The sequence below is a fragment of the Selaginella moellendorffii genome, unplaced genomic scaffold (genome assembly GCF_000143415.4).
Source record: "Selaginella moellendorffii unplaced genomic scaffold, v1.0 SELMOscaffold_66, whole genome shotgun sequence".
Taxonomy (NCBI): Eukaryota; Viridiplantae; Streptophyta; class Lycopodiopsida; order Selaginellales; family Selaginellaceae; genus Selaginella; species Selaginella moellendorffii.
Genome location: NW_003314327.1, coordinates 232,383 through 260,045, shown reverse-complemented (window position 1 = coordinate 260,045; position 27,663 = coordinate 232,383). Strand labels below are relative to the sequence as shown.

At 49.8% G+C, this 27,663-nt stretch overlaps 12 protein-coding genes across 19 annotated transcripts; 7 read left to right on the top strand and 5 right to left on the bottom strand.

Annotated features, from left to right (window-relative positions):
* The first annotated feature begins 8 nt into the window (after positions 1-8).
* On the top strand, positions 9-2,187 carry LOC9649485 (O-fucosyltransferase 13). 2 transcript variants are annotated; one of them, XM_024659083.1, is made up of 6 exons: positions 9-93; positions 160-248; positions 302-372; positions 423-511; positions 613-831; positions 896-2,187. In XM_024659083.1, exons 1-6 carry the CDS (start codon positions 11-13, stop codon positions 1,650-1,652), a joined length of 1,308 nt encoding a protein of 435 aa, XP_024514851.1. In that variant the 5' UTR covers positions 9-10; the 3' UTR covers positions 1,653-2,187. The 2 variants fall into 2 exon arrangements, with proteins under 2 accessions (XP_024514851.1, XP_002985257.1); XM_002985211.2 differs by having other exon boundaries at positions 154-248.
* On the top strand, positions 2,188-3,525 carry LOC9649267 (transcription factor HY5). Its single transcript, XM_002985210.2, has 5 exons — positions 2,188-2,451; positions 2,529-2,789; positions 2,865-3,021; positions 3,114-3,270; positions 3,379-3,525. Exons 1-5 carry the CDS (start codon positions 2,310-2,312, stop codon positions 3,415-3,417), a joined length of 756 nt encoding a protein of 251 aa, XP_002985256.1. The 5' UTR covers positions 2,188-2,309; the 3' UTR covers positions 3,418-3,525.
* On the bottom strand, positions 3,444-5,064 carry LOC9649266 (U-box domain-containing protein 8). Of its 2 annotated transcripts, XM_024659082.1 has the most exons (2): positions 4,940-5,051; positions 3,444-4,889 (listed from the first exon to the last, which is right to left on the bottom strand). In XM_024659082.1, the coding sequence occupies exon 2, from the start codon at positions 4,845-4,847 to the stop codon at positions 3,567-3,569; it is 1,281 nt and encodes a 426-aa protein (XP_024514850.1). In that variant the 5' UTR covers positions 4,848-4,889; positions 4,940-5,051; the 3' UTR covers positions 3,444-3,566. The 2 variants fall into 2 exon arrangements, with proteins under 2 accessions (XP_024514850.1, XP_002985139.2); XM_002985093.2 differs by having other exon boundaries at positions 3,444-5,064.
* A 93-nt stretch (positions 5,065-5,157) lies between these two features.
* Positions 5,158-7,234, bottom strand: LOC9649484 (E3 ubiquitin-protein ligase SP1). The gene is made up of 11 exons (XM_024659084.1): positions 6,967-7,234; positions 6,844-6,896; positions 6,655-6,779; positions 6,482-6,577; positions 6,266-6,403; positions 6,140-6,205; positions 5,979-6,091; positions 5,814-5,924; positions 5,705-5,751; positions 5,527-5,632; positions 5,158-5,399 (listed from the first exon to the last, which is right to left on the bottom strand). The coding sequence occupies exons 1-11, from the start codon at positions 7,038-7,040 to the stop codon at positions 5,297-5,299; spliced, it is 1,032 nt and encodes a 343-aa protein (XP_024514852.1). The 5' UTR covers positions 7,041-7,234; the 3' UTR covers positions 5,158-5,296.
* An 89-nt stretch (positions 7,235-7,323) lies between these two features.
* On the top strand, positions 7,324-9,510 carry LOC9649483 (BTB/POZ and MATH domain-containing protein 2). The gene is made up of 4 exons (XM_002985209.2): positions 7,324-8,088; positions 8,452-8,800; positions 8,886-9,156; positions 9,218-9,510. Exons 1-4 carry the CDS (start codon positions 7,682-7,684, stop codon positions 9,406-9,408), a joined length of 1,218 nt encoding a protein of 405 aa, XP_002985255.1. The 5' UTR covers positions 7,324-7,681; the 3' UTR covers positions 9,409-9,510.
* Positions 9,511-11,649: 2,139 nt separating this feature from the next.
* On the top strand, positions 11,650-13,966 carry LOC9649265 (serine/threonine-protein kinase HT1). Its single transcript, XM_024659169.1, has 3 exons — positions 11,650-12,599; positions 12,887-13,348; positions 13,457-13,966. The coding sequence occupies exons 1-3, from the start codon at positions 12,006-12,008 to the stop codon at positions 13,706-13,708; spliced, it is 1,308 nt and encodes a 435-aa protein (XP_024514937.1). The 5' UTR covers positions 11,650-12,005; the 3' UTR covers positions 13,709-13,966.
* Positions 13,941-14,829, bottom strand: LOC9649482 (peptide methionine sulfoxide reductase A1). Its single transcript, XM_002985091.2, has 4 exons — positions 14,729-14,829; positions 14,436-14,612; positions 14,077-14,364; positions 13,941-14,014 (listed from the first exon to the last, which is right to left on the bottom strand). The coding sequence occupies exons 1-3, from the start codon at positions 14,810-14,812 to the stop codon at positions 14,113-14,115; spliced, it is 513 nt and encodes a 170-aa protein (XP_002985137.2). The 5' UTR covers positions 14,813-14,829; the 3' UTR covers positions 13,941-14,014; positions 14,077-14,112.
* Positions 14,830-14,967: 138 nt separating this feature from the next.
* Positions 14,968-19,443, top strand: LOC9649481 (alpha-glucosidase 2). 4 transcript variants are annotated; one of them, XM_024659223.1, is made up of 24 exons: positions 14,968-15,053; positions 15,108-15,262; positions 15,315-15,551; positions 15,604-15,672; positions 15,727-15,864; positions 15,916-16,033; positions 16,088-16,170; positions 16,219-16,314; positions 16,373-16,541; positions 16,597-16,739; positions 16,795-16,881; positions 16,931-17,116; positions 17,166-17,333; positions 17,390-17,510; positions 17,574-17,643; positions 17,698-17,785; positions 17,833-17,953; positions 18,000-18,199; positions 18,257-18,365; positions 18,413-18,571; positions 18,621-18,723; positions 18,776-18,949; positions 19,004-19,149; positions 19,213-19,443. In XM_024659223.1, exons 2-24 carry the CDS (start codon positions 15,239-15,241, stop codon positions 19,401-19,403), a joined length of 3,000 nt encoding a protein of 999 aa, XP_024514991.1. In that variant the 5' UTR covers positions 14,968-15,053; positions 15,108-15,238; the 3' UTR covers positions 19,404-19,443. The 4 variants fall into 4 exon arrangements, with proteins under 4 accessions (XP_024514991.1, XP_024514990.1, XP_024514989.1 ...); XM_024659222.1 differs by having other exon boundaries at positions 15,916-16,170; positions 18,425-18,571; XM_024659221.1 differs by having other exon boundaries at positions 15,916-16,170; positions 18,419-18,571.
* A 96-nt stretch (positions 19,444-19,539) lies between these two features.
* On the top strand, positions 19,540-20,797 carry LOC9649264 (GDSL esterase/lipase At1g29660). The gene is made up of 2 exons (XM_002985206.2): positions 19,540-20,271; positions 20,339-20,797. The coding sequence occupies exons 1-2, from the start codon at positions 19,540-19,542 to the stop codon at positions 20,795-20,797; spliced, it is 1,191 nt and encodes a 396-aa protein (XP_002985252.2).
* A 283-nt stretch (positions 20,798-21,080) lies between these two features.
* On the bottom strand, positions 21,081-23,928 carry LOC9649480 (alpha-mannosidase I MNS4). The gene is made up of 17 exons (XM_002985090.2): positions 23,781-23,928; positions 23,600-23,719; positions 23,436-23,528; positions 23,249-23,335; positions 23,101-23,191; positions 22,995-23,050; positions 22,874-22,946; positions 22,711-22,820; positions 22,607-22,657; positions 22,457-22,545; positions 22,319-22,400; positions 22,150-22,263; positions 22,007-22,086; positions 21,812-21,947; positions 21,679-21,749; positions 21,460-21,622; positions 21,081-21,405 (listed from the first exon to the last, which is right to left on the bottom strand). The coding sequence occupies exons 1-17, from the start codon at positions 23,877-23,879 to the stop codon at positions 21,154-21,156; spliced, it is 1,767 nt and encodes a 588-aa protein (XP_002985136.2). The 5' UTR covers positions 23,880-23,928; the 3' UTR covers positions 21,081-21,153.
* A 78-nt stretch (positions 23,929-24,006) lies between these two features.
* LOC9649479 (RNA-binding protein EWS) lies at positions 24,007-25,965 on the top strand. 2 transcript variants are annotated; one of them, XM_024659145.1, is made up of 5 exons: positions 24,007-24,285; positions 24,589-24,671; positions 24,721-24,829; positions 24,887-25,166; positions 25,228-25,965. In XM_024659145.1, the coding sequence occupies exons 1-5, from the start codon at positions 24,033-24,035 to the stop codon at positions 25,877-25,879; spliced, it is 1,377 nt and encodes a 458-aa protein (XP_024514913.1). In that variant the 5' UTR covers positions 24,007-24,032; the 3' UTR covers positions 25,880-25,965. The 2 variants fall into 2 exon arrangements, with proteins under 2 accessions (XP_024514913.1, XP_024514914.1); XM_024659146.1 differs by having other exon boundaries at positions 24,191-24,504.
* Positions 25,932-27,588, bottom strand: LOC112340545. Of its 2 annotated transcripts, XM_024659147.1 has the most exons (5): positions 27,106-27,588; positions 26,955-27,043; positions 26,766-26,863; positions 26,516-26,711; positions 25,932-26,470 (listed from the first exon to the last, which is right to left on the bottom strand). In XM_024659147.1, exons 4-5 carry the CDS (start codon positions 26,687-26,689, stop codon positions 25,952-25,954), a joined length of 693 nt encoding a protein of 230 aa, XP_024514915.1. In that variant the 5' UTR covers positions 26,690-26,711; positions 26,766-26,863; positions 26,955-27,043; positions 27,106-27,588; the 3' UTR covers positions 25,932-25,951. The 2 variants fall into 2 exon arrangements, with proteins under 2 accessions (XP_024514915.1, XP_024514916.1); XM_024659148.1 differs by having other exon boundaries at positions 26,766-27,043.
* Positions 27,589-27,663: the final 75 nt, after the last annotated feature.

Here is a 27,663-nt window from a genome sequence, read left to right as displayed (position 1 = left end):
CATTTCTCCAATGAAGCGAGGGCTGCTCGTGGCGGGATTCTTCTCGCTGCTCGTCTTGATCGCTTCGCTGCGATCGCTTCCGAGATCCAGGATGTAAGTGAAATGCGCATGCTTTGTGAGCAAGAAATCTTTTGATCTCCTGCGTGTCGGTAGGCTCAGCGGAGTGTCCTACAATCAGATCTGGTGGAGTGATCCGAGTGGTAGGCGTGATTTCGAGCAATGCTCGTGGTGGAATGATCTGCAGCATGGTAGGATTGTGAGATTGTGCAAGTTTGGTTGAATGGATGGATTTTTCTTGCAGCTCTTCCCGGTGTGAGCAATGGCTACATTATTGTGGATTGCAATGGGGGCCTCAATCAAATGCGAAGGGATGTAAGTGTCACAGTTTCAATGCGTGTTGAGAGCTCACGAGTTTCGTGCAGTTTTGCGATGGTGTTGGAGTTGCACGTCTTCTAAACGCGACACTGCTGCTACCTCAATTTGAAGGAACTCCGTATTGGAACGATTCAAGGTGTGTATGCTACTCAAAGCAACGAAGACTCATAGTTTTTCTAGCGTTTCTCTCTTTCAGACAATCAATCTCTATTCAAGACTGACTGTGTGATGGTTTAGTGGCTTTTCTGACATTTTCGATGCGGATTTTTTTATCGAAACTATGAAGGGTTACGTTCGCGTTGTAAAGGAGCTTCCTCCCCCTTACGCTTCCAAGAAAACGGTGCTGATCGACTGCCAGAAAAAGAAGCTCTTTGATTACGTTGAGGCTGTTTTGCCCGTGTTACTCAAAGAGAAAGTAGTAATCATTCGACCCGCGGCAAGCCAAAGATCGGACAGGTGAGTGGTTTTCTCTTTTATTTCTTCTCGAGAGGCTTCAACTTCTTCCCGTATATGCATGCAGGTATCCACTATGGGCCAAAGCGTCACGGTGTCAAGCTTGCTATAAAGCTCTCCGTCTCGTGCAGCGTCTTGAGAACACAGCTCAAACGGTCTTGGACGCGATTCCCCGTCCGTTTCTAGCACTCCATTTGAGATTCGAGCCGGACATGATCGCGTACAGCAGGTGCACGTATTCCAACCTCTCGAAGGCCTCGCTAGACGCCATCGAAGCCGCTCGCGACAACAAAGCACCTTTCACCGGCAGCCTCGCGGAATCATGGAGAAACAGGGGAAAGTGTCCGCTTACTCCCGGAGAAGCTGCGTTCGTCCTCCAGGCACTCAGAGTTCCCACCACCATGCCAATCTATCTCGCCTCCGGCTCTGGCCTCCTCGAGGAGACGGCCTTTTCCAGAGTATACCCCAACATATATCGGAAGCTCGCCATCCTCGGCGCCGACGCTCTGAAAGGCTTGCACGGCAACAGCAAAGCGGCATTGGACTACTACGTAGCCGTCCACAGCGACATTTACGTGGCTACTTACTTCGGAAACATGGACAAGATGGTGGTGGCAATGCGAGCAATGCACGGCAGTGGCAAGACGCTGGTACTCAACAGGCAAGCTTTCGCAACCTCAGTATCGTCGGGACTTAGCGGTGCCGAGCTCGCTCAGCGAATGTGGGAAGTTCACAGCTCAAGCCTCTTCACCGGGAGAAATCTACCGTTACCGGATTGCTTCTGCCGTAGTACGGGAAGGACAAGAACAAAGAACAGTGACTAGCTAATCATCGGCAAGGAGAAGTCTGGCCACTCTCTTCGCAGCGAAAGATCATCTGGTACAGTGGGCGGCGAAGTTTGGCGACACAAAGTAAAGGAGGAAAAGGACGAGATTCTTTTAAGTGGCAACAGCACTATCAGCGCGGGCAAATGCATCGGCGAGCACAACTTTAGACGAGTCGGCTTTCCGCAGTGACGATCTCTTCGTGTTTGAGGATGGCGACAGCAAAACCGTCTAAGAGCTTTGGCGCTGCGAGCGAAGGAAATGAAAAGATGGTCCTCGGGCTCGTGGACGGCATCGGGCCGTCGAGCTCCGGGGGATCCGACGGTGGGCTGGCCGGCTACGTGGTCTATCTATACGTGCGTGGTTTAGATTGGCCGGGCGACGTGGCCGGTTCTGTGATCTTCACCGTCTCGGCCGGTGCCGGCCGGTTGCTGCCGCGTGGGTGAGTTCGATGCAGTCGCGGGTGACCGGGTGGAACCGGGGCCGCCGGTGAAAGACAGCTTATAGTCACGTGAAATATCTCTCTCTCTTAGCCGAGAAGCTGAAAGCGGTCCAAGAGCTTCCGGTGTCCGGATCGAGCTAGTGCTTGGGGGAGGGGCGAACTTTGGTTCCATCGCAATGCGGTGACTCGGGGGTGTGAGGAGTATCTATTCAGTCATGCGATCGGCGTCCGCGGTGAAGAGGCCGGTTGCGAGTTTCAATCCCGGCGGGGTGGAGAATTTGTCGCGGAAGAAAGGCTCGATTGGTGGTGAAGCAGCGGAGAATGCCGAGGTCGTGGATGATTTGAGCAGCCTCAAAGGTGAGTAGAAGTTTAGATTTTTTTATTCGTTTCTTGATCCTGATGAGAGCTCTTCTTCCGTGTTTTGGTTTCTTCAGCTGAGTGTGATATCGAGTCTGTTGGATACGAGAGCCAGGCGGCGGCCAGCATTGCCAATTTCGGCTGCAAGTCGTTTGCAGGGGCTTGGAAGCCCGTCATCGACGGAAAAATCCAACCTTTGGAGCCACCAAACAGCGCCACCGACACCATCACCAGGAATTGGACGAGCGAGTCCAACTGGACGAATTCGTCATCGAGGCATGGATCAGACAGGCCCTCTGTTTCGAACATCTCCGGCTCATCGGACATGAAGAAAGACGGTGCGTGACCATTGGTCTTTCGTTTTCTTTCTCCTGTTGCTCGCGTGTTTACTCGCGATCGATTGAATATTGCAGACGAAGGCAACGATAGCGACTCGGATATCAGACGAGTGCCCGAGCTCCCCGAGAAGAGCAGCAAAGGTCGCTCTCAGAAGCTTGTCGGTGGAAGCTCGTCGTCGAGAAGGCGATCCGGAGGCTCTTCCAATGACAAGGAAGGCAAGCGACTAAAGAGGTAATTTTCCTTTTTAGAAGTTCCAGAAATGTCCATATTAAGAAAAATATCTCTTTTTTTTTTTTCTTTTTTTTTTCTGGTGGTTTGAACAGGTTGCTGAGGAATCGCGTGTCGGCACAACAGGCCCGAGAGCGCAAAAAGGCTTACTTGGTCGAGCTGGAGCAAAAGGCCAAGGATCTGGAAACTAGAAACGCAGAGCTGGAGGAGAAAAACGCGACGCTTCAAAGAGAAAACTACATGCTCCGACAGGTACGCTACGCAATCTCTTCTTTTTCTTCTTCAGATGCCAATGTTTTTTGCATGACTAGATTTCTTGTCGACAATAGATACGTATTGACGTGTAATTCTTTTCTCCAGATTGTCAAGAACACTACCATCCGGGGCGGTGGCGATTGATAATCCAAATCTTCCAAGACGAAAGAAACAGGAGTAAACAAGATCTTTGGCCATTTTACAACATACATTGGCTATATAACAAGAGAAGTTATGGTGTTACAACAAAAATAATTTAGCTATGACTAAGATAGGAGGAAGAAGATCGCTCACTATGCACTGAGCAGCTGGACGAGGCTGGCGGCCTTTCGCGCCGCGCGGCACTCCCCATTCAGTCCGCGCGCCATTTCCCCCGCCACCGCGGCGGCCCCGGCGTCGCGCGCAATGGCCGTCCACGTAGCGTCCTCGCAGCACACGGCATACAGCACGGCGGCGCAGCTCTCCCGCGCCCTCAGTGGTACCGCCGAGTCACCAGCGGCGCCCATCACCCTCACCAACGCGGGCACCACGCCCCGCCGGAGCCTCATCTCCGCCCTCCCTTCCGGACACGTGGCAAGCACGTCGAGCAGCGCCAGCACGGCCTCGCCCTCGGCCGGTGCCGCGAGGTGTGCCGCGCAGTACCGCGCGTCGTTCTCGACTGCCGTCAGCAGCACGGACACGACGCCGGCGGCTACCGCGCGGCGCCGGTTGTCGGGTAGCATGCATAGGCTGTAGAGCGCGATGGCCGCGTCCTTCTTACCGCGGGGACTGCCCGAGCTAAGCAGCCGGACCAGGCCCGGCATTGCGCCCGGATGCCGCCCAATGATGGCCTTGTTCACGTCCACCATGGCGAGGCTGGTGATTGCGAGCGCGGCGCTGGCCCTGGTGTCGATGGATGCCTGGTGGTGGTGGCGCGAGAGGATGTGGAGGATGGCGTCCACCGCGCCCTCGGCGACGAGGCCGACCTTGTTCTCGTCGTCGGCGCAGAGATTGAGGAGCGCCACCACCGCGTTCTCCTCAATCTCGTTCTGGAGGTCGGGGAAGGCTGGCCGGGATTTGCCGAGGAGGAGGTCGAGGAGCTTGGCGACGCCGCCGGCCTCGCAGATCATCGCGCGCTGGGGCCTGCTCTCCTTGGCCAGAATCCGGAGCTCGCGGACCGAGTCCCGGATCAAGGACGCGGGATTGGCGGCCAGGATCCCCCTGACCAGCGCCTCCACGGCCTCCTTCCTTGCGCGATTGGAGGAGGAATCGCTGCTGCAAATGCTGCTCTTCTTGCTCTTGCTACCGCCGCCAGAAGCGCCGCCGCCGCCACTGGCGAGCTCCACCGAATTCGCCGCCGCCCAGCTCTGGATCAAGCTCCGCAGCGCGTAGTTGGGGATGAGGCGTGTGTCGTCGTGGAGCTCCTGCTTCGTCTTGGGGCACGTCGTGTGGCCGGAGTCGAGCCATCGCTGGATCGACTGCCGATCATACGTCTGCCCCGTCCACAAGATCACCGGCTCGGCCATCACCTCCAGCGATATCGGGCACCGAAAATCCTCCGGAGGAGCTGGAATCCCCTGACTGCTCGTCTCCATCGCCAGGAACTCGACCTGCGATTCCCTGGCCCTCACTCGCGCCTGCATTTCACGGATTCAACCAAGATCCATCGAAAATCCCCGCTACTCACGAAATCTCGCCGCGGCGATGGCGCATCGCCAGCTCCTCGTCCTCCTCGTCACTCGACGAACAGCCTCTCCTTCCAGGAAGAGCGCCATCGTATAGGGTAGTCTTCTCTCGCGGTATATCTCACGCGAATATTCGCCGCCACTGACGTGTCCACTAGCCGTACACTGTACCGCAGCGCGTGGAGGGTTGCGGAAGCTCGATGTGGGCCGTCGGATCACACACGTGAATCTTACGCTCCACATTCAAACCAAACTGGCGTTTGTATGTACACAAAAGAGCTCCAAATCAAACCATAGTAAAAACTCGTTCTTTTTCGTCTTCGTTTCCGTTCTTCTTTCGCGTTCGAGCGCACCAAACTCTAATGCCTGTAAGTCTTCACAATCTGCTCGATCCGACGCCGACACAATGGGCAATTTTGCAGCTGAGCCGAGCAGGATATGCAACAACACATGTGACCGCATCTGCGAACAATCCAGGACACGCGAATCAGTCACAAGTTCTTCCAAGAAAACTTCACTTTCCCCCGTTTGAGAGAAGAGAAAGCAAAAAAATAAAAATAAAAAGATCTTTAGGTGCGACAGAACTTACGGGACAAAGACAGCGTTGTATTCTTGCTCCAGACAAATCACGCATAGGTCGGGTAGGCGCCCGTCTCGTTTTGTTGCGGTTTCCACCTTGGCAAACTCGCCAACTTCTGATAACAGACAAGAAAGCAAACGAATCAGTGCAATGGAAAAATAAAAACAAAATAGAGGACGGGCTTTGCCTTCGTGCTCTTTCCGTTCACGCCTTCGTGCAGCAGCTTCCATTACTCTGGCAAGAAACTAATTTTGTTAGTCCGGCAAGCGAGAAAGGTTGTGAGTTTAGAGGAATACCTTCTGTTCAAGGCCGCTCTTCTCCGCTTCTCCATGACATATCTGATGGTATGTGAGGCCACAAGGAAAACACCGAATAAAGTGAAGCCCAAAGACATGTACTTGTACCATCTGCAAAACGCATCTGTAAGTCTCATACATTGCCAAACGATGGCACACACTCACCTTGACCACTTTCCCAGATTCGCGATCAGCTGATCGATGCTTTTTGGAGTAACGTAAAATGGTCCTTTATGTGGCCTCTGGATTCTCAGCGTTCCTTGATCGTCTTTGATTGCCTAAAAGTTGTATTGAAGAAAACCATTAAGGCTACCATGAGTACTTACTTCTCCAACAACTGTAAGAGCAGTTCCAGTCGGTAGAACCCTTTCCACACGCTTCACTCCGAGCATCTGACAGAGCGTAGCAAGTGAAAAAAACAATCGGGAAAAAAATCGAAAAGCACGAGGCACCTTGAGACCTTGCAGATAATCCAAGGTTCCCCGAACGAGGGACCGACCGGACTCTTCAAAAACCTCACTAGCGATCGTGAGTTCCAGGCCAGCAGCTCCCCGTGCTCCAACAATGAAGACTCGGCCACTGGCATCCTCCTGCAATTAAAACGTGAGACGCTCGACAAGGTGTAACCTGCAGGAAAAATAGTTTAAGACAAGGAAAAAAGCACTCACCAAGAACCAAGGAACCTCCTTGTTGTTTGAAAGCATGAGAGCCGAGTCTTGAATCCAGGAGCCGGTGTCATTGTGCTTCAAAAAATGCTGCTCTGCCTAATGCAACGACGCACTCTCAATGCTTCTGAACCGATCCACGGGAAAGTAAAAAGAATTAAAATCGGAGCACCCACCGTTTCTTCCAAAATGACACACCTCAAGCTGCTATGGTCGCAGCCGATCGGCGTCTCCGAGCCAACACGACCCGCGACGGTGACGACCAGCGGCACAGCTTTGCAAGCCGAGTCGAGCAAATGTGCTGCCAAAACAACCAAATTTTCCATAAGCAAAGAAAGTGTCATGACGAAATCCAGACTACAGACCTAAGTCTTTCAATTGATCGACCCTTCTGACCGCTTTCAGCGTGGCAGCGTCTCTGTAAGGAGAACAAAAAATGGAAACCTATGAATCGCGAATCGATCGATGAGAAGAAAGATCGAAGGTACCTGCCGCTGTTGCGACTGAGAAAATAGAGCGCCACACCGCTCAGGCACATTGTGATGCCGCCCCATGGTAGCATGCTCCGCTACTCACCAATCTTTGCTCTGGGAATGTAGCCACGCCCTCATAATCTTCGCTCGATCCCTCGATTGGATTGCCCGATTCCTCGGACCTAGCGATTGGATCGATCGCGCCGTGCGGAGAATCGATAGAGAAAGAATGCGGCGACCGCCGCAAGACGCACAGGTCGAACAAACAAAAGAGTGCGGCACAAAGAGAGCCCTAAAACGTCCGTACCTAGAGGTCGTACAAGAAATAATGCAAGCAAATTCCTTTGGAATCTAAACCGTCCGTATCAGCGAATCGACGGTGGATCATCATGGTCATGCATCCATGAGCACGGCTATGGCGACCGGAATCAAATAGGGCTATGGCGGCCGCGCAAAGAAACTTGCATTCCTGACCCACGCCACGGGAGTCGCCGGTCGGCATTTGCCAGGGATTGGACGGATCGGCGCCGTGCACCGCGGAAAATCGCAAGATCCGTCGGTGATTCTCGCAGCTGGGGCCGCGATTTCGCTCGCTTCTACCGCGGCCGAAGGTAACCTAGGATATTTCCGCGAGTTCCTCGGATTTCTTCCACTTCTTCGTCGTCGCCGTCGCCGTCGCGAATCATCAATCTCGATGAGGCTGGAGGAGGAAGAATGAGCTTGGATTTCCATGGCACGGGCTCCAGCAGTGGCATTACAGCAGGAAGGTGTTGTGAGCAGCACGCCCTCGAGATCGCGTAGTGTGACGGAGACGAAGAATGGGTCGCATCATTTCACGATCAACGGATATTCGCTGGCCAAAGGCATGGGCGTTGGGAAGTATATAGCCAGCAACACTTTCACGGTCGGCGGCTACCAGTGGGCGATTTACTTCTATCCAGATGGGAAGAACGCCGAGGACAATTCTCTCTACGTCTCGGTGTTCATCGCGCTCGCCAGCGACGGCACCGACGTCCGGGCGCTGTTTGAGCTCACGCTGGTGGATCAAAGTGGGAAAGGCAAGCACAAAGTCCACAGCCATTTTGATCGATCTTTAGAGGGAGGTCCCTACACTTTGAAGTACCGCGGCAGCATGTGGTACGTAGAAGTTTTCTCTACTCTTTCTTGGTGGGCTTGTTTAAGATTTCTTGGTTCTTTCTTTGTGTTCTTTGTTTCTTTGTGTTGGTTGGGAGAGTTTTATACTTCTGCTTTGTGTTTGTTTCTAGAGTTTGTAGCTCGTGAAGATTCTTTAATCGTTTTCGTGGATGGTGACTGTTTGTATAGAGGTTTTGTTCTTCCTTTCTGGATTCGTATGGTACAGAGGCGTCAAAAGCTTCTTTTTTTTCGATCCTGCGTGTTTGTGTTTGTTCTCGCGCTTTCTCGAGTTGTTTACTCAGTGATGTTCCTAATTGATCTTCCACATTTGTTTAATTTCCTTCTTATATTCTCGTACTGTTCCAGGGGATACAAGCGTTTCTTTAGGCGAGAGGCGCTGGAGATGTCGGACTATTTGAACAACGACAGCCTTGACATAACGTGTACCGTTGGCGTCGTCATGTCGTGGACACAAGTCACAAAGATCTATTCTATCCAGCCACCGGAGCAGGATATTGGTAAGCACTTTGGAGCTCTTTTCGAGAGCGGAGAGGGCGCCGATCTCACCTTTGACGCGGACGGGGAGACGTTCAAGGCTCACAAGCTTGTGCTTGCGGCCCGATCTCCAGTTTTCAAGGCGCAGCTTATGGGGCCTCTCCGGGAGCGCACCAGTGATGTTCTACGAGTAGAAGACATTTTAGCTCCAGTCTTTAAGGTACGCAAGTCACGCTTTATTTCTTTCTTTTCGTTCTTGACGATCGATGCTAAGCTAGACTGAATGAGTTGCGATCTTGTTGCAGGCAATGCTACAGTTCATGTACACGGACGCTCTTCCTGACACGGCCGAGCTCTCGGGAGTTTCGTCCTCCTCGTCCCCGACTCTCCTCTACCAGCACTTGCTAGCAGCCGCCGATAGATACGGACTAGATCGCTTGAGACTCCTGTGCGAGGCCAAGCTCTGCGAGACCGTGAGCGTGGACACAGTGGCGACAACGCTGGCTCTCGCGGAGCTCCACCACGCTTCCCAGCTCAAAGGAGTGTGCCTGAAGTACGCCGCGGACAATCTCTCGGGTAAGTTTCTAGTCTCTTTTCATCGACCGATTGCTTCTAAATCTCTTACTCGCGCTTCCAGCCGTGATGCAATCCGAGGGATACGACTATCTCCGCGAGAGCTGTCCAGTGCTGCTGTTTGATCTTCTCAAGACTGTAGCTGGAGTAGGGAAAGATTTATTCGTGGGAAGTGGTGGTAAAGGTGGCTACATTTGGGGCCAACTCTCCGACGGTGGCGACGTGAATGGTAGAAGAGTGAGGCAAAAAACGTGAAAGGGCAAAAAAAATGCATCCATAGAGAACAACACGACATTGTGTAGTCAATCCCTCGCTAGTCAAGACGATGGTCAAATGTTTGTTGACCGGATCTATACATAAAGCCCTAGGTTCAAAAACATTTTCGAGCTGGCTAGAGCGCCAACGATTTCAAGCTTGCAAAGATTCTCGGAGCGGACTATTTGCCCTAGAATTGGTGGAAAGACGATCCGTCTGAGCAAAGTTCGTTGCCCCACTTGTTTTCATGTGTCTCAATGTGCTGTTTTCCAGGTGTTTATCAACGAGACTGCACACTTCAGAATGCGAGAAACACTGACAAAAATTTCTTTTTGATGATTCAACCGTCCCTGGTGTCGTATTCCATGAGCACTCCACCAGGATCGGAATTGCCTCCATCTTCTAGTGTATGTTCCCGGGTAAAACTGTTTGTGGCTTTTGGTGGATTCAATGTTTCTTGTTGAGCCCCAGGCCCGATTTTTACTAGCAAGGCTAAATCCATCGGCGACTTATAACAGAGCACTAGCTGGTGCCAAACTCATATTCACGCACGACGACGTGAGCATGCACCCTCAAGCGAGGATAATATTTCTAAAATGACATTCAAATTTGTCATAAGATAATGTTCCCATCTGAGGGGCTCTTTTTCGTACCTTCACTGCATTCTCTTCTAGCTTCCAATATGTAAACATATGAATCATATAAAACATATATGAAACTAGCCAATCCTTACAATAATCACGTGAATATTCAAAAAGTTTCTTTGTTTTAATATTAAACAACAAAAATATATTTTACATAAAAGAGAATAGTATTACATAAATCATAAAATTGAGGTAATATAATGATAAAATAAGCTACTTTGAATATGGTTTAAAATATTAAATTTTATTGCCTTAATTATTAAAAATATGGTTTATAAATATCAGATTGTCTTTGGGGATAAAGAGTTACTATATTTATATATCTTTGAAATAATTAGCAAACAATAATACATAAATTTTAGGAATTTCAACCCATCTCAGAAATTAACAAGGAAATCATTTGGAATCAATTTTCCTTCACCATAAGTCTCCCCTAAGTTAATTCTATAATTTATCATCCATAAGTATTTATTAGAAATTATCATAAAAATAATAGATTATAATTATAATTTAATATTATAACTTTTAAAAATTAAAAAATGTTAAAATAACTTTTAATATTATAACTTTTAACTTTATTTAATAAATTTAGTTTCTATAAAGAAACTTTGAAGTTTAGGTAGTCATTTAATAGCTTAATGTTATTATAATTTAAAATTTAATACATTTAAATATCAAATTAATAAAACATAAAAGACATTAATAGCATTATGAGGTGCTAGATGGCAAAACTCATAATGATAATTATTTTGTGAATTATATAAATCATAATATAGCAATGTGTTATTATTTTGGTAAAAATCTAAATAAGAAAATGAAATTTTCTGCTGGAGATGAAGATATCTAACGGCATAAATATATAATTGCCACTTCATTATGATTTTGATTGGTGAACAATAGCTTGGTTACTGTTTTGGTATGAAAAATTTTAAATTCTAAATTATCAAATTTGTAGCTAATATCCAATAATACAAAGATTATAGATCCAAAGATAAAACTAACTAAAAATTATTCATTAAAATAAGGGAATAATATTTTGATTATTCCAACAAACGAAGCTCCATCCCTGCATATACCAGGAAATATCCAATGCACCCCAAAAGGTGTTGGAATGGACCACCACTGGCCATCTTCTTGATGCGCCACATTTTTTCCTCCCTAGGGCCGAAAGAGAAAAAGAGCGTGGTCCGTCCATCCATCCATCCATCCATCCATCTCTGTCACTAGCCGTGCCCACCCGTACGTGTACATCCCCGTACCGGACTGACTCTCTCACAAAAGCATACACCAGATTAATTTAGTCCAAGGCGATCCCGCTAGATGCGATTTCACGAGTTCCATATTTTCTCCATGCCATCGAAATCCCGGGCAGGAAAGATTTGACTCCCCCGGCACAAGCCCAGCAGCGGGCGCCCGTGATCAAACACTAGCCCTAACAAGTCAACGACAAATGCCCAGGAGGATTTCTTTGTGAGATCAGCCAAGTTGCAACCAAAACAACTTTTACATACAAGTTGCAATGTTTCCTCTCTTATCTTTGAAGGCTCAACTTGCTCGCGGCTACTGCAAGGAAAGTTTAGCGGAGTATTAAAAAATAACGGTGATTTTTTAGTGCGTGGTTCGTGCATGACATGATCTTGTAGGGGAGGAATCCCAGCAGTTGGTGCCGGGCATCCGACGGTGACGGCGCGCGGGCCCACACTGGCCGTGAGATACGCGCAAGCGACGGCGGAGATCTATATGAGCGCGAGCGAGGAGTTTAGGGCTCTTGGACGAGGAGGAGGAATGGGGCTCTCTCTCCGCGACGATGTGTTTGAGGCTGATTGACATGGATGATCAGGAAGGCGAGGGCGCGGTGTGAGAGAGGGGGATTGGAATACTCCTCTGTCGTGTTCTTGCAGTTGGATTCTTTTCTTCCCTCTTCTTCGTCTTCTCCTCCATTCTTTTCTGGCGATGGCGCGCGAGAATCCCTCGGAATCGGCATGGCTCGGCCGCTGCAGCTTCTCCCGCTCCGTCTGCCACCGGATCGACGCTCGAAATATCCCCGATCTTTGCTTCCCGCATCAAAAGATCGGCAAGCCGCCGCTGCGCTCCAGGTCTCACGAAGAAATCCCGCTCGAAATATTCAAGAAGCGGCTGTTCATCGATTCCTCGTCGGATTACTCCCTCCCCTCCAGCAACAGGAGCTCCCCCTTCGCATCGCCCGCGAGAACCGTGGAGGAATTCGTCCACGGGAACGCACCAGGGAGAGCTCTCGTCCCCAAGCGCGTGGAATCGTGGTCGCAGTACCTGGAAGGGATTGGCGAGGTCAAGGCGGTAGAGCGATCGGAGGAATGGGTAGTGGACATGACGCAGCTGTTCTTGGGCCACAAATTCGCGTCGGGAGCGCACAGCCGGCTCTATCACGGGATCTACAAAGGCAAGGCCGTGGCTGTCAAGGTGATGAGGCAGCCGGACGAGGACGAGGAGGTGTCCCGGATGGTGGATAGGCAATTCGCGCATGAGGTCTCGCTGCTCTCGCGTCTCCATCACCGTAACATCGTCCAGGTCGATTCCTTCTCCTTTTTCTTTTTCGATTGATCTTGACGAGCGGCATGGTTTTCTCATAAATCTCTGGCCCCTCCTCGCGTTCTTGATCGAGAATTCGTGCTTGTCGGCATTTTCTTTACCTTTTCGATCGAGTGGCATGGCTGAGATTGTGGCTTCTTTCTCTCTCTGAGAATTCATGGCTTCTTTTCTTCTCTCCCGAAGAAAAGAAGATGATCTAGCAGCATTTTGGTCGTGACAACTTTGCGCGAACGCTCGCTCACTTTCTTCGTTCTTTTGCATTGCAGTTCGTCGCGGCTTGCAAGAAGCCACCCGTGTACTGCGTCGTGACCGAGTACCTTGCGGGTGGCTCGCTGCGCGGATTCCTCCACAAGAACGAGCCCAGCTCGCTGCCACTCAAGGTGACGCTGGGCATGGCCATGGACATCGCGCGGGGGATGGAGTACATCCACTCGCAGCGCGTCATCCACGGCGATCTCAAGTCGGAGAACCTCGTCCTGGACGGCGATATGTGCGTCAAGATCACGGACTTTGGCGTCGCGCGGTGCGAGGCGGACGCCCCCAGCGTCGGCAAGGCGGACGTGGGCACGTACCGCTGGATGGCGCCCGAGATGATCAGCGGCAAGAACAAGTGCTCCACCAAAGTCGACGTTTACAGCTTCGGCATCGTCCTGTGGGAGCTCGTCACCGGCCAAGTCCCCTTCCAAGAAATGCAAGCCGTGCAAGTCGCGTACGCTGTTCTTCACAAGGTGTGTAGCTCTCGCCTTTTTTCCTTTGCTTCTTTTTTGTTCTTCGAAGTCGTCGTCATCGTGTTCTTCCTTCCAGCCCTGATCGAAGTTTCTTTGCCTTTTATCTAGGACGCGCGGCCCGAGGTGCCCGAGAACTGTCCAAGCGCACTGGCCGCGCTGATGCGAAGATGCTGGTCCGCTAATCCGGACAAGAGGCCCGGCTTCCCAGAGATCGTCAAGACGTTGGAGCAGCTCGACGATTCGTCCAGCAAGGCCATGTCTTACAACACTTGGCACTGGCCCTCGGAGCGAACCAAGTCCTTCCTGGGATGCTTCTCGCGCTGCAAGAAGTGTACGCCCGTCCGCTGCAACTGTAAGTGACACACCACCACTCCACAGGTCAGTCGATCGAGAGGGACAGCGAGAAGAGGGGGGGTCGTCGCTTAGAGTTTAAAGAAACTTAGGAGTTGAGCCGATGATCGATGCTTACTTGTAGTGATCGGATTGTTCAAGGTGGGGGGGAGGGGGGCGCTGCTTTCTTTGTTTTTACTTGTTTTTCTTGCGTAGCGTGCTAGATCTCATATTGGTGGCCCCCCTGACGATCGACACAAGATGATGAAGAAAGAACGTTTTTATTTTCACACCACCCAGAGCGAGCCACAAGAGCGCTGCTTATTTGGACTTTCCCTGCAGCGAGAGTTGACAGGCGGATAAGCATGAAATCGTTCACACACAGCGTTGTTCGTTACCTCTTTTTCGTAGTTTGTTTCGCGATCTCGTTTGACTCAGCCGTAGCATCTGATGGGATCCGTGCAGCCCTTGGCAGCCGATTGCTTGCGCCCACCTCGCCCGCCTTTCTCGAGATACTGCTGGTGGTAATCCTCGGCGGGGTAGAAGGTTGTGGCCGGGAGAAGCTCGGTCACGATTTTCTTGCCGAGTCGTTGCTGCTCTTGCTCGAGAGATTGCTTTGCGAGCTTCTCTTGCTCGGGTGTGTGAAAGTATATGCCGGATCGGTACTGGGATCCTATGTCATTCCCCTGTGAAATAACGAAAAGAAAAAGTGAAAAGAGAGCGGGGATCGATCAATCGCTGTCTCTAAAACTTTTACCTGGCCATCGGCCTGTGTTGGATCGTGCTTCTTCCAGAACGCGTCCAGCAGCGCTGTGTACGAGACCTCCTTTGGATCATACTCGACGAGCACGGCTTCGGCGTGGCCGGTCCTGCCAGTGCAAACGTCGTGGTATGTGGGAGATTCCTTGCTTCCTTGCGTGTACCCGACGGTCGTCTACACAAGGAATGCGCGCAACAATCACTCCCTCTCGGAAAATCCGCGGCAATCGATCACCGATTGATCGATCGATCGTTCGAGACACTTAAGGAGAGAAATAACAGATCACGCACCTTGATCACGCCGGGAATGCGCTGAAATGCGAGCTCCACGCTCCAGAAGCATCCCGCTGCGAATGTCGCCATAGCCGGAGCCATGAAGACCTAAATCAATGACGTGTCCTACGCTGACTTGTCCAGTTCTCCTGGTAGTCAAAGTGACACTTTATGACGTGGCATGGCATCTTTATGATGCCATGGCATATTTGCTGCATTCGCGTTGGTGGCAACAAACAAAGTGATTGCTACTTGAGTCTCGTGATTCGCCCTAAAGAAGCTAAACGGTTTTAGGTTAGCGCGAGCGAGCAGCGAGGGAGTGGCGCTGGCGCTGGCGCATCCGGTAGGGAGAAGCTCTTCAATGCAGGGATTTTCATCGAATGCTTGCTTGTTCCAGCTGCGCTGCAGCCGATCGATGCGTTTCCTTGCGCTCCTCCTCCCGATCCGCTGCCCGCGGCTGTTTTATCCATCGCTTGTCGCGAGCGTCGGCAGCGTGTAACGCTTGGCGAGGCGCTGCGCGTGGAGCCTATGTCGTGCTTCCCGTTTAAAAAGGTGCGGCATTCTCGGCATTTCTTCTCCTCTTCTCTCATGCGATCGATCCCAGATCTCGAGCAGCAGTAAGGTCGGAGCTATGGCGGCATCGAAGATGAGTTGCATGGCTGTTCTAGAGGCCAAAATTCTCCGCTTCGATTGCGACGAGGAGAGTCGCCCGAAGTGCTTCCCTTCTCTTTCGTTTGTGCCGGCCGAGAGGCGGGAAAAGCGCTTGGAATCGACTGTCAAGCCGCTCTTTGTTCCTCTCTTTACCCTGGACGACGATTCCACCCAGACAGTAATCCTAGCGGTATGATATCCTGTGGATTCTGTCTTTGAAAGCTCTCACTCTAAATTTCCAGCTTCCTTCGGGAGCTTCGTTCTATGGAACGGGAGAAGTCAGCGGGCCTCTAGAGCGAACAGGAAAAAGAGTAATTTGGATTAGACTTAAGTGAAGAAACTAAGTTTTTACTTGCGTTTTGCAGATGTATACGTGGAACACCGACTCTTGGGGCTACGGAAAGAACAGCCCCTGCCTTTATCAGTCACACCCTTGGGTCTTCGTTGTCCTTCCCAGTGGCGAAGTACTGGGGGTACTGGCCGACACTACCCGAAAGTGTGAAGTAAGCGATCTAGAAATTAATGACGAAGACGATCCATTGTGCTACCTGTAGGTGGACCTTCGCAAGGAATCGACAATTCGATTTGCTGCCGATTGCTTCTATCCAGTTATCGTATTCGGACCGTATCCGGCACCAGAAGATCTACTGGTGGCACTGGCAAACGCTACTGGTAAGCTTGTTTACTTAGTTCTTGGTGGTGCTGATGTGATGTATTATTACAAAGGGACCATGAATATGCCTCCAAAGTGGGCCCTGGGATATCACCAATGCCGCTATAGCTACGAGCCAGCGTCGAGAGTTGACGAGGTTGCGTTTCTAATTTTCACGTGGCAATTGACAAGTTCTTTATATTAGATCTCCAGGCTTTTTCGCGAGCACAGAATACCTGCTGACGTTGTTTGGATGGATATCGACTACATGAACGGATTTCGTTGCTTCACATTTGACAAAGTAATGCGAGACGTTACCGTGATGTGCTCAACTCGTCCATTTTTCGTTACTGTTTCAGGAAAAGTTCCCGGATCCTATTGGTCTTGCAACGACTTTGCGTGGGAGGGGATTCAAAGCTGTCTGGATGATTGACCCGGGCATTAAGAAGGATGAAGATTATTTCATATACAATGAGGGGTGTTCTGAAGATGCATGGGTTGTGGATGCAAGTGGAAAGCATTTTATTGGTAAGTTCATTTTGCTGTAATTTGGTTCTCTCTTAGAAACGCAAGCTGCCTTCAGGTGATGTCTGGCCTGGACCTTGCGTTTTTCCGGATTATACCCAAAAGAAAGTCCGTGCATGGTGGAGTAACCTGATAAAAGACTTCGTTTCTAACGGAGTCAATGGCATATGGAATGATATGAACGAGCCCGCTGTTTTCAAGGTACAAATGTGTTTAAAAAATGAGTTCAAGTTTAAACTTACGTAAGCTAATGCAGTCAGTGTCGAAAACAATGCCTGAAGATAATATGCACAGTGGAGATCCAGAAATGGGAGGGACACAAAATCACCGTCACTATCACAACGTATGGAACTCTTTGCAAACATTTTGCTGATTGGCTTTTGAATTTTCAGGTGTATGGGATGCTGATGGCCAGAGCGACGTACGAAGGAATGCTGCTTGCAAACCCCACTAAGCGGCCATTCGTTCTTACTCGAGCGGGCTTCATGGGAAGCCAGAGATATGCTGCTACATGGACAGGCGACAATTCATCCAACTGGGATCACGCACATATGAGTATAGCAATGGCCCTCAATCTGGTACATGCATTTTTTTTCGTCTGCTGTGGCTAACTTTTTTGCTTCACAGAGCCTGAGTGGGTCACCACTAACTGGACCTGATATCGGAGGTTTTGCGGGCGATGCAACTGCTAGACTTTTTGGTAGATGGATGGGATTCGGGGCACTGTTTCCATTTGCTCGAGGACATTCTGAGAAAGGGACGGTTGATCACGAACCATGGTCTTTTGGTGATGAGGTAAATCCTGGAGATACGTTACTGTTCATAGAATCATATTTACAGTTTTGTTTCAGTGTAAAAATGTCTGCCGTCTTGCCTTGCTACGAAGATACCAGCTGCTGCCTCATTTATACACGTTGGTATACTTTGCACATACGAAGGGACTACCAGTGATGGCTCCAATTTTTTTTGCTGGTTTGTCCTTTGTTTATGGTAATAATATTGTCAATGCTTGTAACCGTTTTATTTCTGTTCTAGATTGCAAAGATCCAAAGCTACGGAAAGTCGAGACAAGCTTTCTGCTAGGTTCTCTGCTAGTGTCCACAAGGTATAGTTGACTTTTGCTTTTTCTCGCCACGCGTTTGACTTTTATTTACTACAGTACCGATCCAGACAAGGTTGTCGATCCAAAGACAATTGTTATCCCTTCTGGGATATGGCAGCGCTTTGATTTTGATGACTATCATCCTGTAAATCAGAATATATTTTTTTCTTTGATTTTTACGTGGATTCGCAGGACCTTCCACTTCTCCATTTGAGAGGTGGTTCCATCATACCTGCTGGTCCCCGAATTGAGCACCTAGGCGAAGCGCACTTTGAGGACCCAGTAACACTTATTATTGCTCTCGACAAAGACGGTAGGAAATGCTCCATTTGCTGCCAAAAGGTGACGTAGAGCTGCAGGTAATGCCGAGGGTGTACTTTACGAAGACGACGGAGAAAGTTTTGGTTACCAGAAAGGAGAGTTTTTACTAACGCATTACGAAGCAAACAGCAGGAGCAACGGAAGTGAAGTGCTGATCAAAGTGGCAGGCGTACAAGGCGCTCTGAAGAGACCAAAGCGACCCCTTCGTGTTCGTCTGTTAATTGGCGACCGCGCTGAGGTACTTACACGAAATGTTCTATATCCTGCTTATCTAACCTCTTCGTAAATCTTGAAGATCAATGCTGACGGCCAGGATGGAGATGACCTGTTGATGAAGCTGCCGGGTTCCGAGGAAATGCAGAAGCTTGTAGAAGCTGCGGTCAAGCAAGTCGAAGAGAAGAATGGTATGTGTGGCATTTATATTCAATTGGTCTTGCTGATGAGTTGACAGCGAAAGTGAAAGGTTTGGCGGAATACGATATCACACACGATAAGCTCAAGGGTGTTGGTGCTCCTAGAGTTTTAATTGAACTCTCAGGCACAGACTTTCAGCTTAAGGTGGTACCTTGGATTGGTGGTCGCATCATTTCAATGGTCCACAAGGAAACAGGTCTGTCTGTGTTTTCAGCCGGAATTTGGTACTGATGGTTGAAACGCAGGTATTGATTTTTTCCCAAGCCGGGTAGAAGGTGGCGGCTACGAGGAATACAGCACTAGCGAACACCGCGGCCCTGGTTGCACCGAAGAATACAATGTTCTGAGGTTGGTGACACTGTTGTGTTCCGCCACTAACTTGCGCGTCTGTGACTGCCAGTCGCAACCTCCTAGAGATAAACGGGGAGGACGTCCTGTCTATGGAGTGTGATCTTGGTGGCGGACTGGTTATGTCCAGGGAGATCGCCATTCACAAGAAGTCCCCGAAAGTTGTCCATATTACCTCCCAGATTGTAGCGAGATCTGTTGGAGCTGGCGCTGGCGGATACTCAAGGTACTGCAACAAAACCTCGATACACTTCACATTATTTTGATTCTCTTGGACCAGGATTGCGTGCCTTCGGGTCCAGCCATCGTTTCAGGTGCCGCATCCCTCTGAAACGCTTGTCAAGTTCACGGCCGTCAACGGGGCCAAGAAAGAACTCGGCGCCACGTTTGGAGAGACGTTCTTGCGCGGAGACGACAGACCAAACGGTAGAAATCGTCAAGTTTTTCTGAGAGAATGGTTTCTAGAGTTTCATTTGTTTGTTTTTCCAGGCGAGTGGATGCTCGTGGACAAGGAATCAGGCTACGCAGTAGTGAACCGATTCAACGTCAAGGAAGTAAGTGTTTGCCTTGTGCATTGGGGCGGCGCGGAATGCAGCTTGGGGCTGTGGTCGGAAGAACGATCACTCTCCAAAGAAACCCCGCTCCAAATCTCACACCATTACCAAATTATCAAAGTGTAAGAACAAATGGTTTTAATTAATAATGGCATAGTTTAAAAGATATGATCGTGTATTTTTGCCCCGTAGAAGCCAAGCTTATAAAATAGATAGACTTTGGGTTATAAAAAAAATAAATTCACTTGATCGTAGTTGCAAGATGATGATGATGAAGAAGCTTGTGGTTTTGATTCTCATTGCTTTGTGTCTCTCTAGTTTTTGCGATGCAAGGAAAGCACACAATGGCAGAAAGAGTAGACATCACCACCGCGGGCATGGGAGTAGACTAGTTGGACACCACCACCACCACCCGCCGCCATCGCCAGCTCCTTCGCCATCCCAGGCTCCGCCGCCGGGTCCTCCATGCAAGAACGCCAGCGCTGGAGTCCAGGGATTGTTTGTGTTTGGCGATTCCATCGTGGATCCGGGGAACAACAACAATCGCAACACTCCGGCCAAGGCCAATCACTTGCCGTATGGATTCAAGTGGTCGGGGCACGAGGCGAGCGGGAGGTTTTGCGATGGAAAGCTCGCAGTGGATCTCGTGGCCGAGCACCTGGGCCTGCCGTATCCGCCACCGTATTCGTCTGATGCATCGGCCGCTGCCCAGGGGATGAATTTCGGCTCGGCCAGCTCGGGAATCCTCACCAGCACCGGACAGGTATGGAAATCAATCGTGATCTTCTCAATTGCAGTGGAGCATTGGTGGTTTTCTTGGCAGGGATCGATTCTTACGCTGCCGGATCAAGTCGATTTGTTCACTCAGGTGGCCAAGGGTCTCAGCGCGGACGTGATCTCCAATTCGATCTTCTACATAAGCACTGGGAACAATGACATGATGTCGATTTCGTCGACGGCGTCGATCATCTCGCAGTTCCAGACGCAGCTGGAGGTAAGCAAGAACCCTAAAAACATTTTAAAATTCGCGAATCTGGCGCGCTCACTGGGTGCTCTCGCAGCGACTGTACAACGCGGGCGCGCGCAAATTCGTGGTTGTGGGCATCCTGGACGTGGGCTGCGTGCCCGCGACGCAAGTGAACGACAAGTGCACGGATCTGGGCAAGTCGATGACGCAGAAGTTCAACTCGCAGCTCCAGGCGATGCTGCAGTCGATGCAGCAGGCGCACCAGGGATTCACGCCCGTGTACGCGAACGCCGCGTCGATCATGGAGGAGGCGATCGCTGATCCTTCGAGCGTGGGGCTGAGCAACGTGCACCAGGGGTGCTGCCCGGGCACTGGCAACTCGATGCAATGGTGCTACGCCAACGCGCCCCACTGCGCCAACAGCGGGGAGTACATGTTTTGGGACCTGGTCCATCCCACCGAGGCATTCAACACCATCGCCGCGCAGAGATGGTACAATGGAGGCACCCAGTATGTGACGCCCATGAGCATCTCGGCGCTTGCGGCTGCTTGATAGCAACTCTCCTCTTCCTATATATTTCTTTTGTGTTCTTCCTAGATTGATCTTTCGCGAATTAGCTATTTTTGTGTTGTTCCTTGTGTTCTTTTGCTAAAAGTTATGCATTAGTGCCAATTCAATTAGACTTGCCCTAAATTCGACTAGGGCAAGTTTTAGGGTAGCCACGATTATCCCACATGCCCAAGCATGAGCGTAAAAATTTTATTTAAATAGAGTGGAGATTAGAAATCTATTAACTTGTTGGGTCGTAGAGTATGCATCTGATGACCCGTCTGTCTGTCTCGAAGTATAAGTCATATTCCGACCCAATAAGTTTTTGCGAAAAAAGGGTTTAGATTCTGTTATTGATTTCAATCGCTTGAAAGGTTCCCGTTCTCTTTTGTTTCTTCGGCGGCGATTTCCTGGCCTTTGTCTTCCTGAGTGGAGTGATCATCTTCCAAAGCCACATCTGTCTGAATCTCCACTTTTACCAGCTCGTTTCCAGCTTTCTCGACCGCCTCCAGTATACTGCTCATCCTTGCCGATTTGCGCTTGTTCGTCTTCTTAGCAAACTTGTTCGCAATTGCGAGGCGTCTCCAGAGACTGAGCTGAGAACACGCTCCCTGTTTGCCAAAGAACAGTCGATAGTTCCAACTTTAAGACGGAAGGAGAAATACCTTCAGTGGACTACCAGCGTCGACGTGATTCGTTGCATTGTGTAGCATCCAGTTCGACTTCGAGGAGTCTGGGCAAAAACTTCCAGAATACGTGCAGCACTCTTTTGGCAATGATATTTGCGGGGTTAGAGGAAACAAATGACCTTCCGTTGAAAACAGGTACCTGGAACGGAGCCGCTACATTGTCAGGCCAAGAGCTAGAATTAGATCAACACTTACGGGTAAGGTCCATTTTCTACAATGTTATCACCGCCCGCTGCAAGATCAAACAATAAGTACAAGTATTTTACCTACATAGAAGAAAACAGGTTAAATAAAATGAATAATGAAAAGATCTGAAAGTTTTACGTACAGTTTCAGAGAGAAAAAAGCTTTCCATGTGATCGTCCTGTTGGTGTGTTTCAACGTCCGCAATATGGCAGTAGCCGCATGGACAGCGGCATCCATACTGAATGCTGGCCAAAATATCACGACCTGCATCAAGGTAACTAGTCGGCCAACGTCGAATTAGAGACCAAAAAGTTTCCCCAAAACTTCGATGCCGTACATTGGATCTCTGGTCGCTTTGTAAAGCCAGTACGTGCTCTCAATTAATTCTGGCCGCAAAGGATAGCTCCTTTGACCTGGCTGCAAGAATCCAGTTAGAAAGCATTTTTCTGTTGAAACTAAATGAGGAACAATAAACCAAACCTGTATGCTCATGCTTGCAAGATTAAATCCTTCTGGGGTGAAGCCAAACTTCTTCCACACAGAGAAAAATGCTGTGTGAGTTTGAGTAGCGGGTTCTACATCTCCTGCCAAGACCTGATTATGGCGACCGGAATCAAAATGTTAAAACATTGTAACACATCATCTTTACCTGTAGTCCAGGCCAAAACGCTTGCAAACTATTGAAAAGAGGCCAAACAACAACGGCGCTGTTCATGTTGACCTCCATATACCTGCAGTGTTGACATTTCAAAGAAATCAAAACAACCATGGATTATAGAAAAAATACCATGGATCTTTGAATAGGTAGCGCATTACTGCCTTGTATGATTCTTTGAACATATGCAGGTACTCATCTTCTCCAAAAAGCAAATAAGCCTATGCATAGGAGCAACAGGCTCAATTCAATATCCGAGAAAATTAGAGAGCCATTCTTTACCTTCAAAAGATATTCGTAGAACGAATCTATGCTCGTTCCAATTCCGGAATCCTGGTATAAAGCAGGTTAAACGACAAAGGTGGAAATGCAGTAAAGGCGCTTACTTTATGTGTCCACTCTCCGGAAAGCACATTAATGTGAGCACCAACAAGACCAATGTGAGAACGTTGGGCCCAAAGTCCACGGACTGCATTTCGAGAGACTTCCTCAAACACTGAATCAGCCGGACAATGTCAGTTTCCAAAACTGGATTAAATTCTACATCACCAGGGTCGCCAGTCAATCGACTTAGAACACCGAATTCCATGGTTAGAGTTCCTCCACCCGCTGTTGATGTTACCTGTCATTACCAAACTAAGCCGCAGCACTCAGACAATTGCGTCAATACCTGACTTTCGTCTTCGCTCACTCCATAGAGAAGATTTACAGAACCGTAAGGTATTCCTGGACAAAGGCTGTCAGCAATTCCAGACACAAGAAAGAAAAACACGTACCAGTAGGTGTGTCGAAAGCAGGAAGAAGCCTCCGACCAAGGTCTTCTGCAAGATTAAGTAGCTCGTCATTGTAATCATACATTACCATTCCCTGAATGTGGTCGTGAGGATAGTAAGAGAAACAAAACTAAGGGAAGAGCTCTCTCACCGTGGCTTGGTCACTGACAAGCATATGAGCAGAAAGAAGGCCTCCAAGCACGCGAATCGTAGTCTCAAACACGGATACAGTCTTATTCTACAAAATAAAGAAACAAGTTGGCGGCGTTCGTGAAAAAAAAAAAAGGAGAAACAAAGAAAAAGAAAAAAACATCAGCCATTTTACAGAGTTACTGTACTTTGTCGAATCGTAAGTGTTTACCAATCCAATTCACAGCGTCAAAGAATTTCTCTCGATCACCCAGCACGGCTAGCATGTCCAGAGAATCAACCTGTAAGAAATAAACAAACCAAACAAAAAACTCACTACTAAAACCCTCGAAAAATATCGCTACCACGTTACCAAAGTGAGTGCATAGCCACCGAGAGAGTCCTCTCCAGCGCAGCTCATCGGCCGGAGCTCGTCTAGAGGAAATGCGTGAGCCATGTAGCCATTGTAAGCGTGGTAGAACATTTCTTTCACCTGGAAGCGGGCAAAATACGAGCGATCGATCGCCTAGATCCAAAATTTCCCCACGAATTACCTCGTCACGAAGCTGGAGCGCCTCCGCGGCCGTGACGCTCGCCGCGGAGGCGCCATCGCTGATGAGAATGAGAAAGGCCGCCATGGCGAGCAGCGGCATCGCCGCTCTTCTTCTTCCATTGGCGGTGTGCTGAATCGAACCCGCAACCATTGTGGCATGACCTAATGCTTTAAAACAGGAATCGAACCCGAGTAATCCAGCCAACGGGAAATAAAGGACAGGAGAGAGAGAAGCCTAGGGTTTGTGAGTGGGATGGAAGGAGAAGGCGATGGCGATGGCGCCGTCGCTCTCGGCGGAGCTGATGAAGAATTCGCCAGATCGGCGCCACCGGACGCATCAGCGGAGCCGGAAGGATTAGCCGCAGAAGTAGCAGCAGCAGTGCCTCAAGAAGAAGGAGAATGGGATCGAGAAAAGGGGTCGCAGCAGCCGGAGTCTACTCCGCTAAACAGTGCTGTGAGATCTGAGGTTGAAAGGAGGGAGGTGCATCGATTCCGGGAGGATGCAGGTTTGGGCTAGAATTTCGCTTTAGATTGCTTAGAGGACTGCTTCTACGGGGGCTGCTTCGTAGTGGGTTGTCTTGTGTGCTTGCTCGGGAGTAGAAGAGGGTCTGGGAAATCTATCTACTGGAGGGGTGGGATTTTTTGTAGGCTTTAGCTGGATTTTAGAAGCCAGTGAGTATGGATCTCTCGCTTCAAGTTGCATTAGTCCTGTATTTCTCCTCCACGTAAGTGGCTGATTTGTGTTTCTAAGTTGCATTCTTCTGTTTGAGGAGGCTTGTGAGTCTATATAACGCGTCGTTCTTTTGCAGATATGATCCACATCTCCAATCTTCCCGACGGAGTGACGGAGGAGAATCTGGTGGAATTGCTGGCTGAAGCTGGAGAGCCGAAGGTAGAAGTTTTCTTTGCTGTGAATAAAGCTGATGAAACGTTTTGAATAGGTTGGTCGAGAAGGTATTAAAGTTTTTAAGACATATCATGGCGATTGCGAGGCCGAGGTCGTTCTGGAGGATCCAAAAGATGCAAAGGGATTGATCAAATGGTTCGATGGTACGTATGGACTATGTAGGCAGTGGTTGTTTTTAACTAATGTCTTTCAATCACCAGGCTATGAATACAAAGGAAGCAAAATCCAAGTCTCTCTGGCACGTAAGACAAGTGGAAGCCGAAGCCGCAGTCCCAGCCTCAGTCCTCGCAGAGGAAGGTTCAGTGACTTCCCTTATAGAGCGGCGGTTAGAGGAAGAGGCCGGAGATATGATGGACCAGGACGAGGTGGAGGATTTGGTCGAGGCCGGGGGCCTTATGACGAGTTCCGTGCGGACGGCTTTGGACGTAACAATCCCAATGTTGCTCCAAGAGAAGGCGACTGGATATGCACAGAACCAACGTAAGCTCTCGCTGAGTTAAGCTTTCCTGTTTCGTTCTTTACGCTTCTCTCTTTCCTGCAGCTGTGGAAATCTAAACTTTGCTCGAAGGACCGCTTGTAACAACTGCAGCCGGCCCAGGAGAGACATGAGTCCCTTCCGGATGGATCCTCCAAACTTTCGGCCACTGCCACCTCCGTTCCTCGATGGACCGCCGCCTGTAGGCATGGACAGACCGATTGGTGGTGGATTCGGGCCGCCGGGACCGATGTGGGAGCGCAGACCCTTCGACGACTTCGGTCCCCCGGAGCACCACTTCCCGGACAGGCACTTCCATCCGGGCAGGGACGTGAGATCTCGAGAAGGCTTCGACCATCGATACGAGCACGAAAGATTCGACAGGGAGAGATTTGATAAACCAGGAGGCTTCGATAGAGGAGGAGGAGGAGGAGGAAGTTTTTATGGTGGTGGACACAGGGAGAGGGAAAGAGACTACTATCACGAGAACAGGGGACCGCCTCCAGGAGGTTTTAGAGACGAGAGACGACCGCCATCGCCGTATGCTCCTCGCTGGGGAGGAGGAGGACGAGACTATCGAGAGAGAAGCCGGTCTCCAGTTCCAGTTCGCAGGGACCGCTACAAGTCGGAGTGGTCGCATTTGGATCACCGCGATGGTAGCAGTCGAAGGGACAGCGGCGGAACGAGACGAGACCAGAGAAACACGATTCGAAGGTGAATCTTATCGAGAACTTTAGGTGACAATTTGTTCCTTCTCTTTTACTTATTTACCTCACATTCTAACACATAGTCAAGTTCGTTGCTTTTTGGAAACTCCAGTGGTACTAGTAGCAGCAACTTTGGTTGACGCAGCGGGCTTGATCGAGCTCGCTTTGGTCGTCGCGGCTCTGGATCTCGATGGAGCTGGAGCTGTCGATGGTTTGAGCGCCGGATCTAGCTTTCCCGGCGTTGGTGTTGGTGGTTTGCTCGCAGCCTTCTTCAGTCCTTTGGCGGCAGTAGCAGTAGTGGCGGCGGCGGTTCCTTGCTTTGACGCTGCGCTCGCGAGAGGTTCGTCCTTGGGCTTTGTTGTTGCTTTGCAAACTAGCTCCTGGTCGGCCTTTTTGACCTGCTGCTCCAATCCCACCAGCTGTTTGTCCAGATCTATCCTCTCGGATTTCTCCCTCTCGATAAGGATCTTCAGTGCTGCCGTGTGTTCCTCCAAGTCTTTGAATCTCTTTGCATTTCTTCTCGCCTCCAGGCCCGATTCGATCATTTTCTGGTTGAACACAACCATGTCGTGGCTTGTTCTTGCAAGCTCCTTGTTTACGGCCTGATAGAACGAATATCAGAAGTGTTCCGAATCTGGTTTACTCACGTCCATGCATTTTTCCAAAGTGTGGTTGACTTCTTCCAGCTCGTCTGCCTTCTCCTTGATGCAAAACAAGCCTTTCTGCTCGCATTTGAGAGCGTTTTGGACTGCTTTCAACCCGGTAACGTCTCTGTGCAACCTGGAAACCTCAGAGTGCAGCGCGTCTCGGTCCATCTCCATTTCCTGAGATTTTATGACAAGCCTAATGTCTCTGGTTAGTTTGAAACGTTCTGAAGTAGTAGTAGTTCGTTCTTACTTGAATCGCCGTTGGCCGTGAATCCCTTCGCAGCGTGGATAGCTCGTCAAATTGCGCGTCGCACACAGCTCGCATGTCTTCGTATCTTATCTTTAGTCCTGCGTAAGAGAGAAAAAAAAAGAGAACAAGGAGCATTGTAAGTTCTATGAAAAGAAAAAAACCTCGAGCTACGCTAGATTTTCCTTCTACCTTTAAGTCTGGTACGTATGCTTCTTCCACGGGGTGGAGACTTGATGTTTCCTTGCGTTTCCATGTCTTTGATATCAAACCCGAGCTTCCTGTCATAGAAGCTCGATTCGTCAGAAAAGCCAGATAAGAAATCCAAACTCCAAGTAGCTACCGATTCTCAATCTCCACAGTTGAAACGTGGACCTTGTCCCGGCGAAGAAAGAAATCCTGGCAGTGGATCGCTTGCTTCAGCCTGATCGACTCTTCCAGCAAAGCCTCCTTGTCCTTGGCATTGAGCATGAGGTTCTGGACGCCAGAAGGACTGGCCTCTCGCGGAGATCCCACCGGACCGGCGGGAGAAATCTCTTGAATCTCGCGATCCCAACGCACCGGCGTCCTGGAAAGCCATGCCCCGCCTCCGCGATGCTGATTATCCTCCCAGACAAACGGATCGAACGTCAGGCCCCCCGGGGGGCCGGGCCGCCTCGTCCGATTGGTGAGATTTCGAAGAGCTCCGCGGGAAGATCCATACACAGCTTCGATTCCATCCATCGCCGTGACAAATCTTGCAAGCTACCTAGAATGCGGCTCTAGATCGATCGAAACCTCAGCGATCAGTCGATCGCTCCAGCTAAGCCGCGCCCAAACCCTAAGAATCCCGCGCACACATAACAGAGTTTTTTAACGGGACCGGTAAAACACAGGATTTTAACGGAACCTCGGCCGGAAG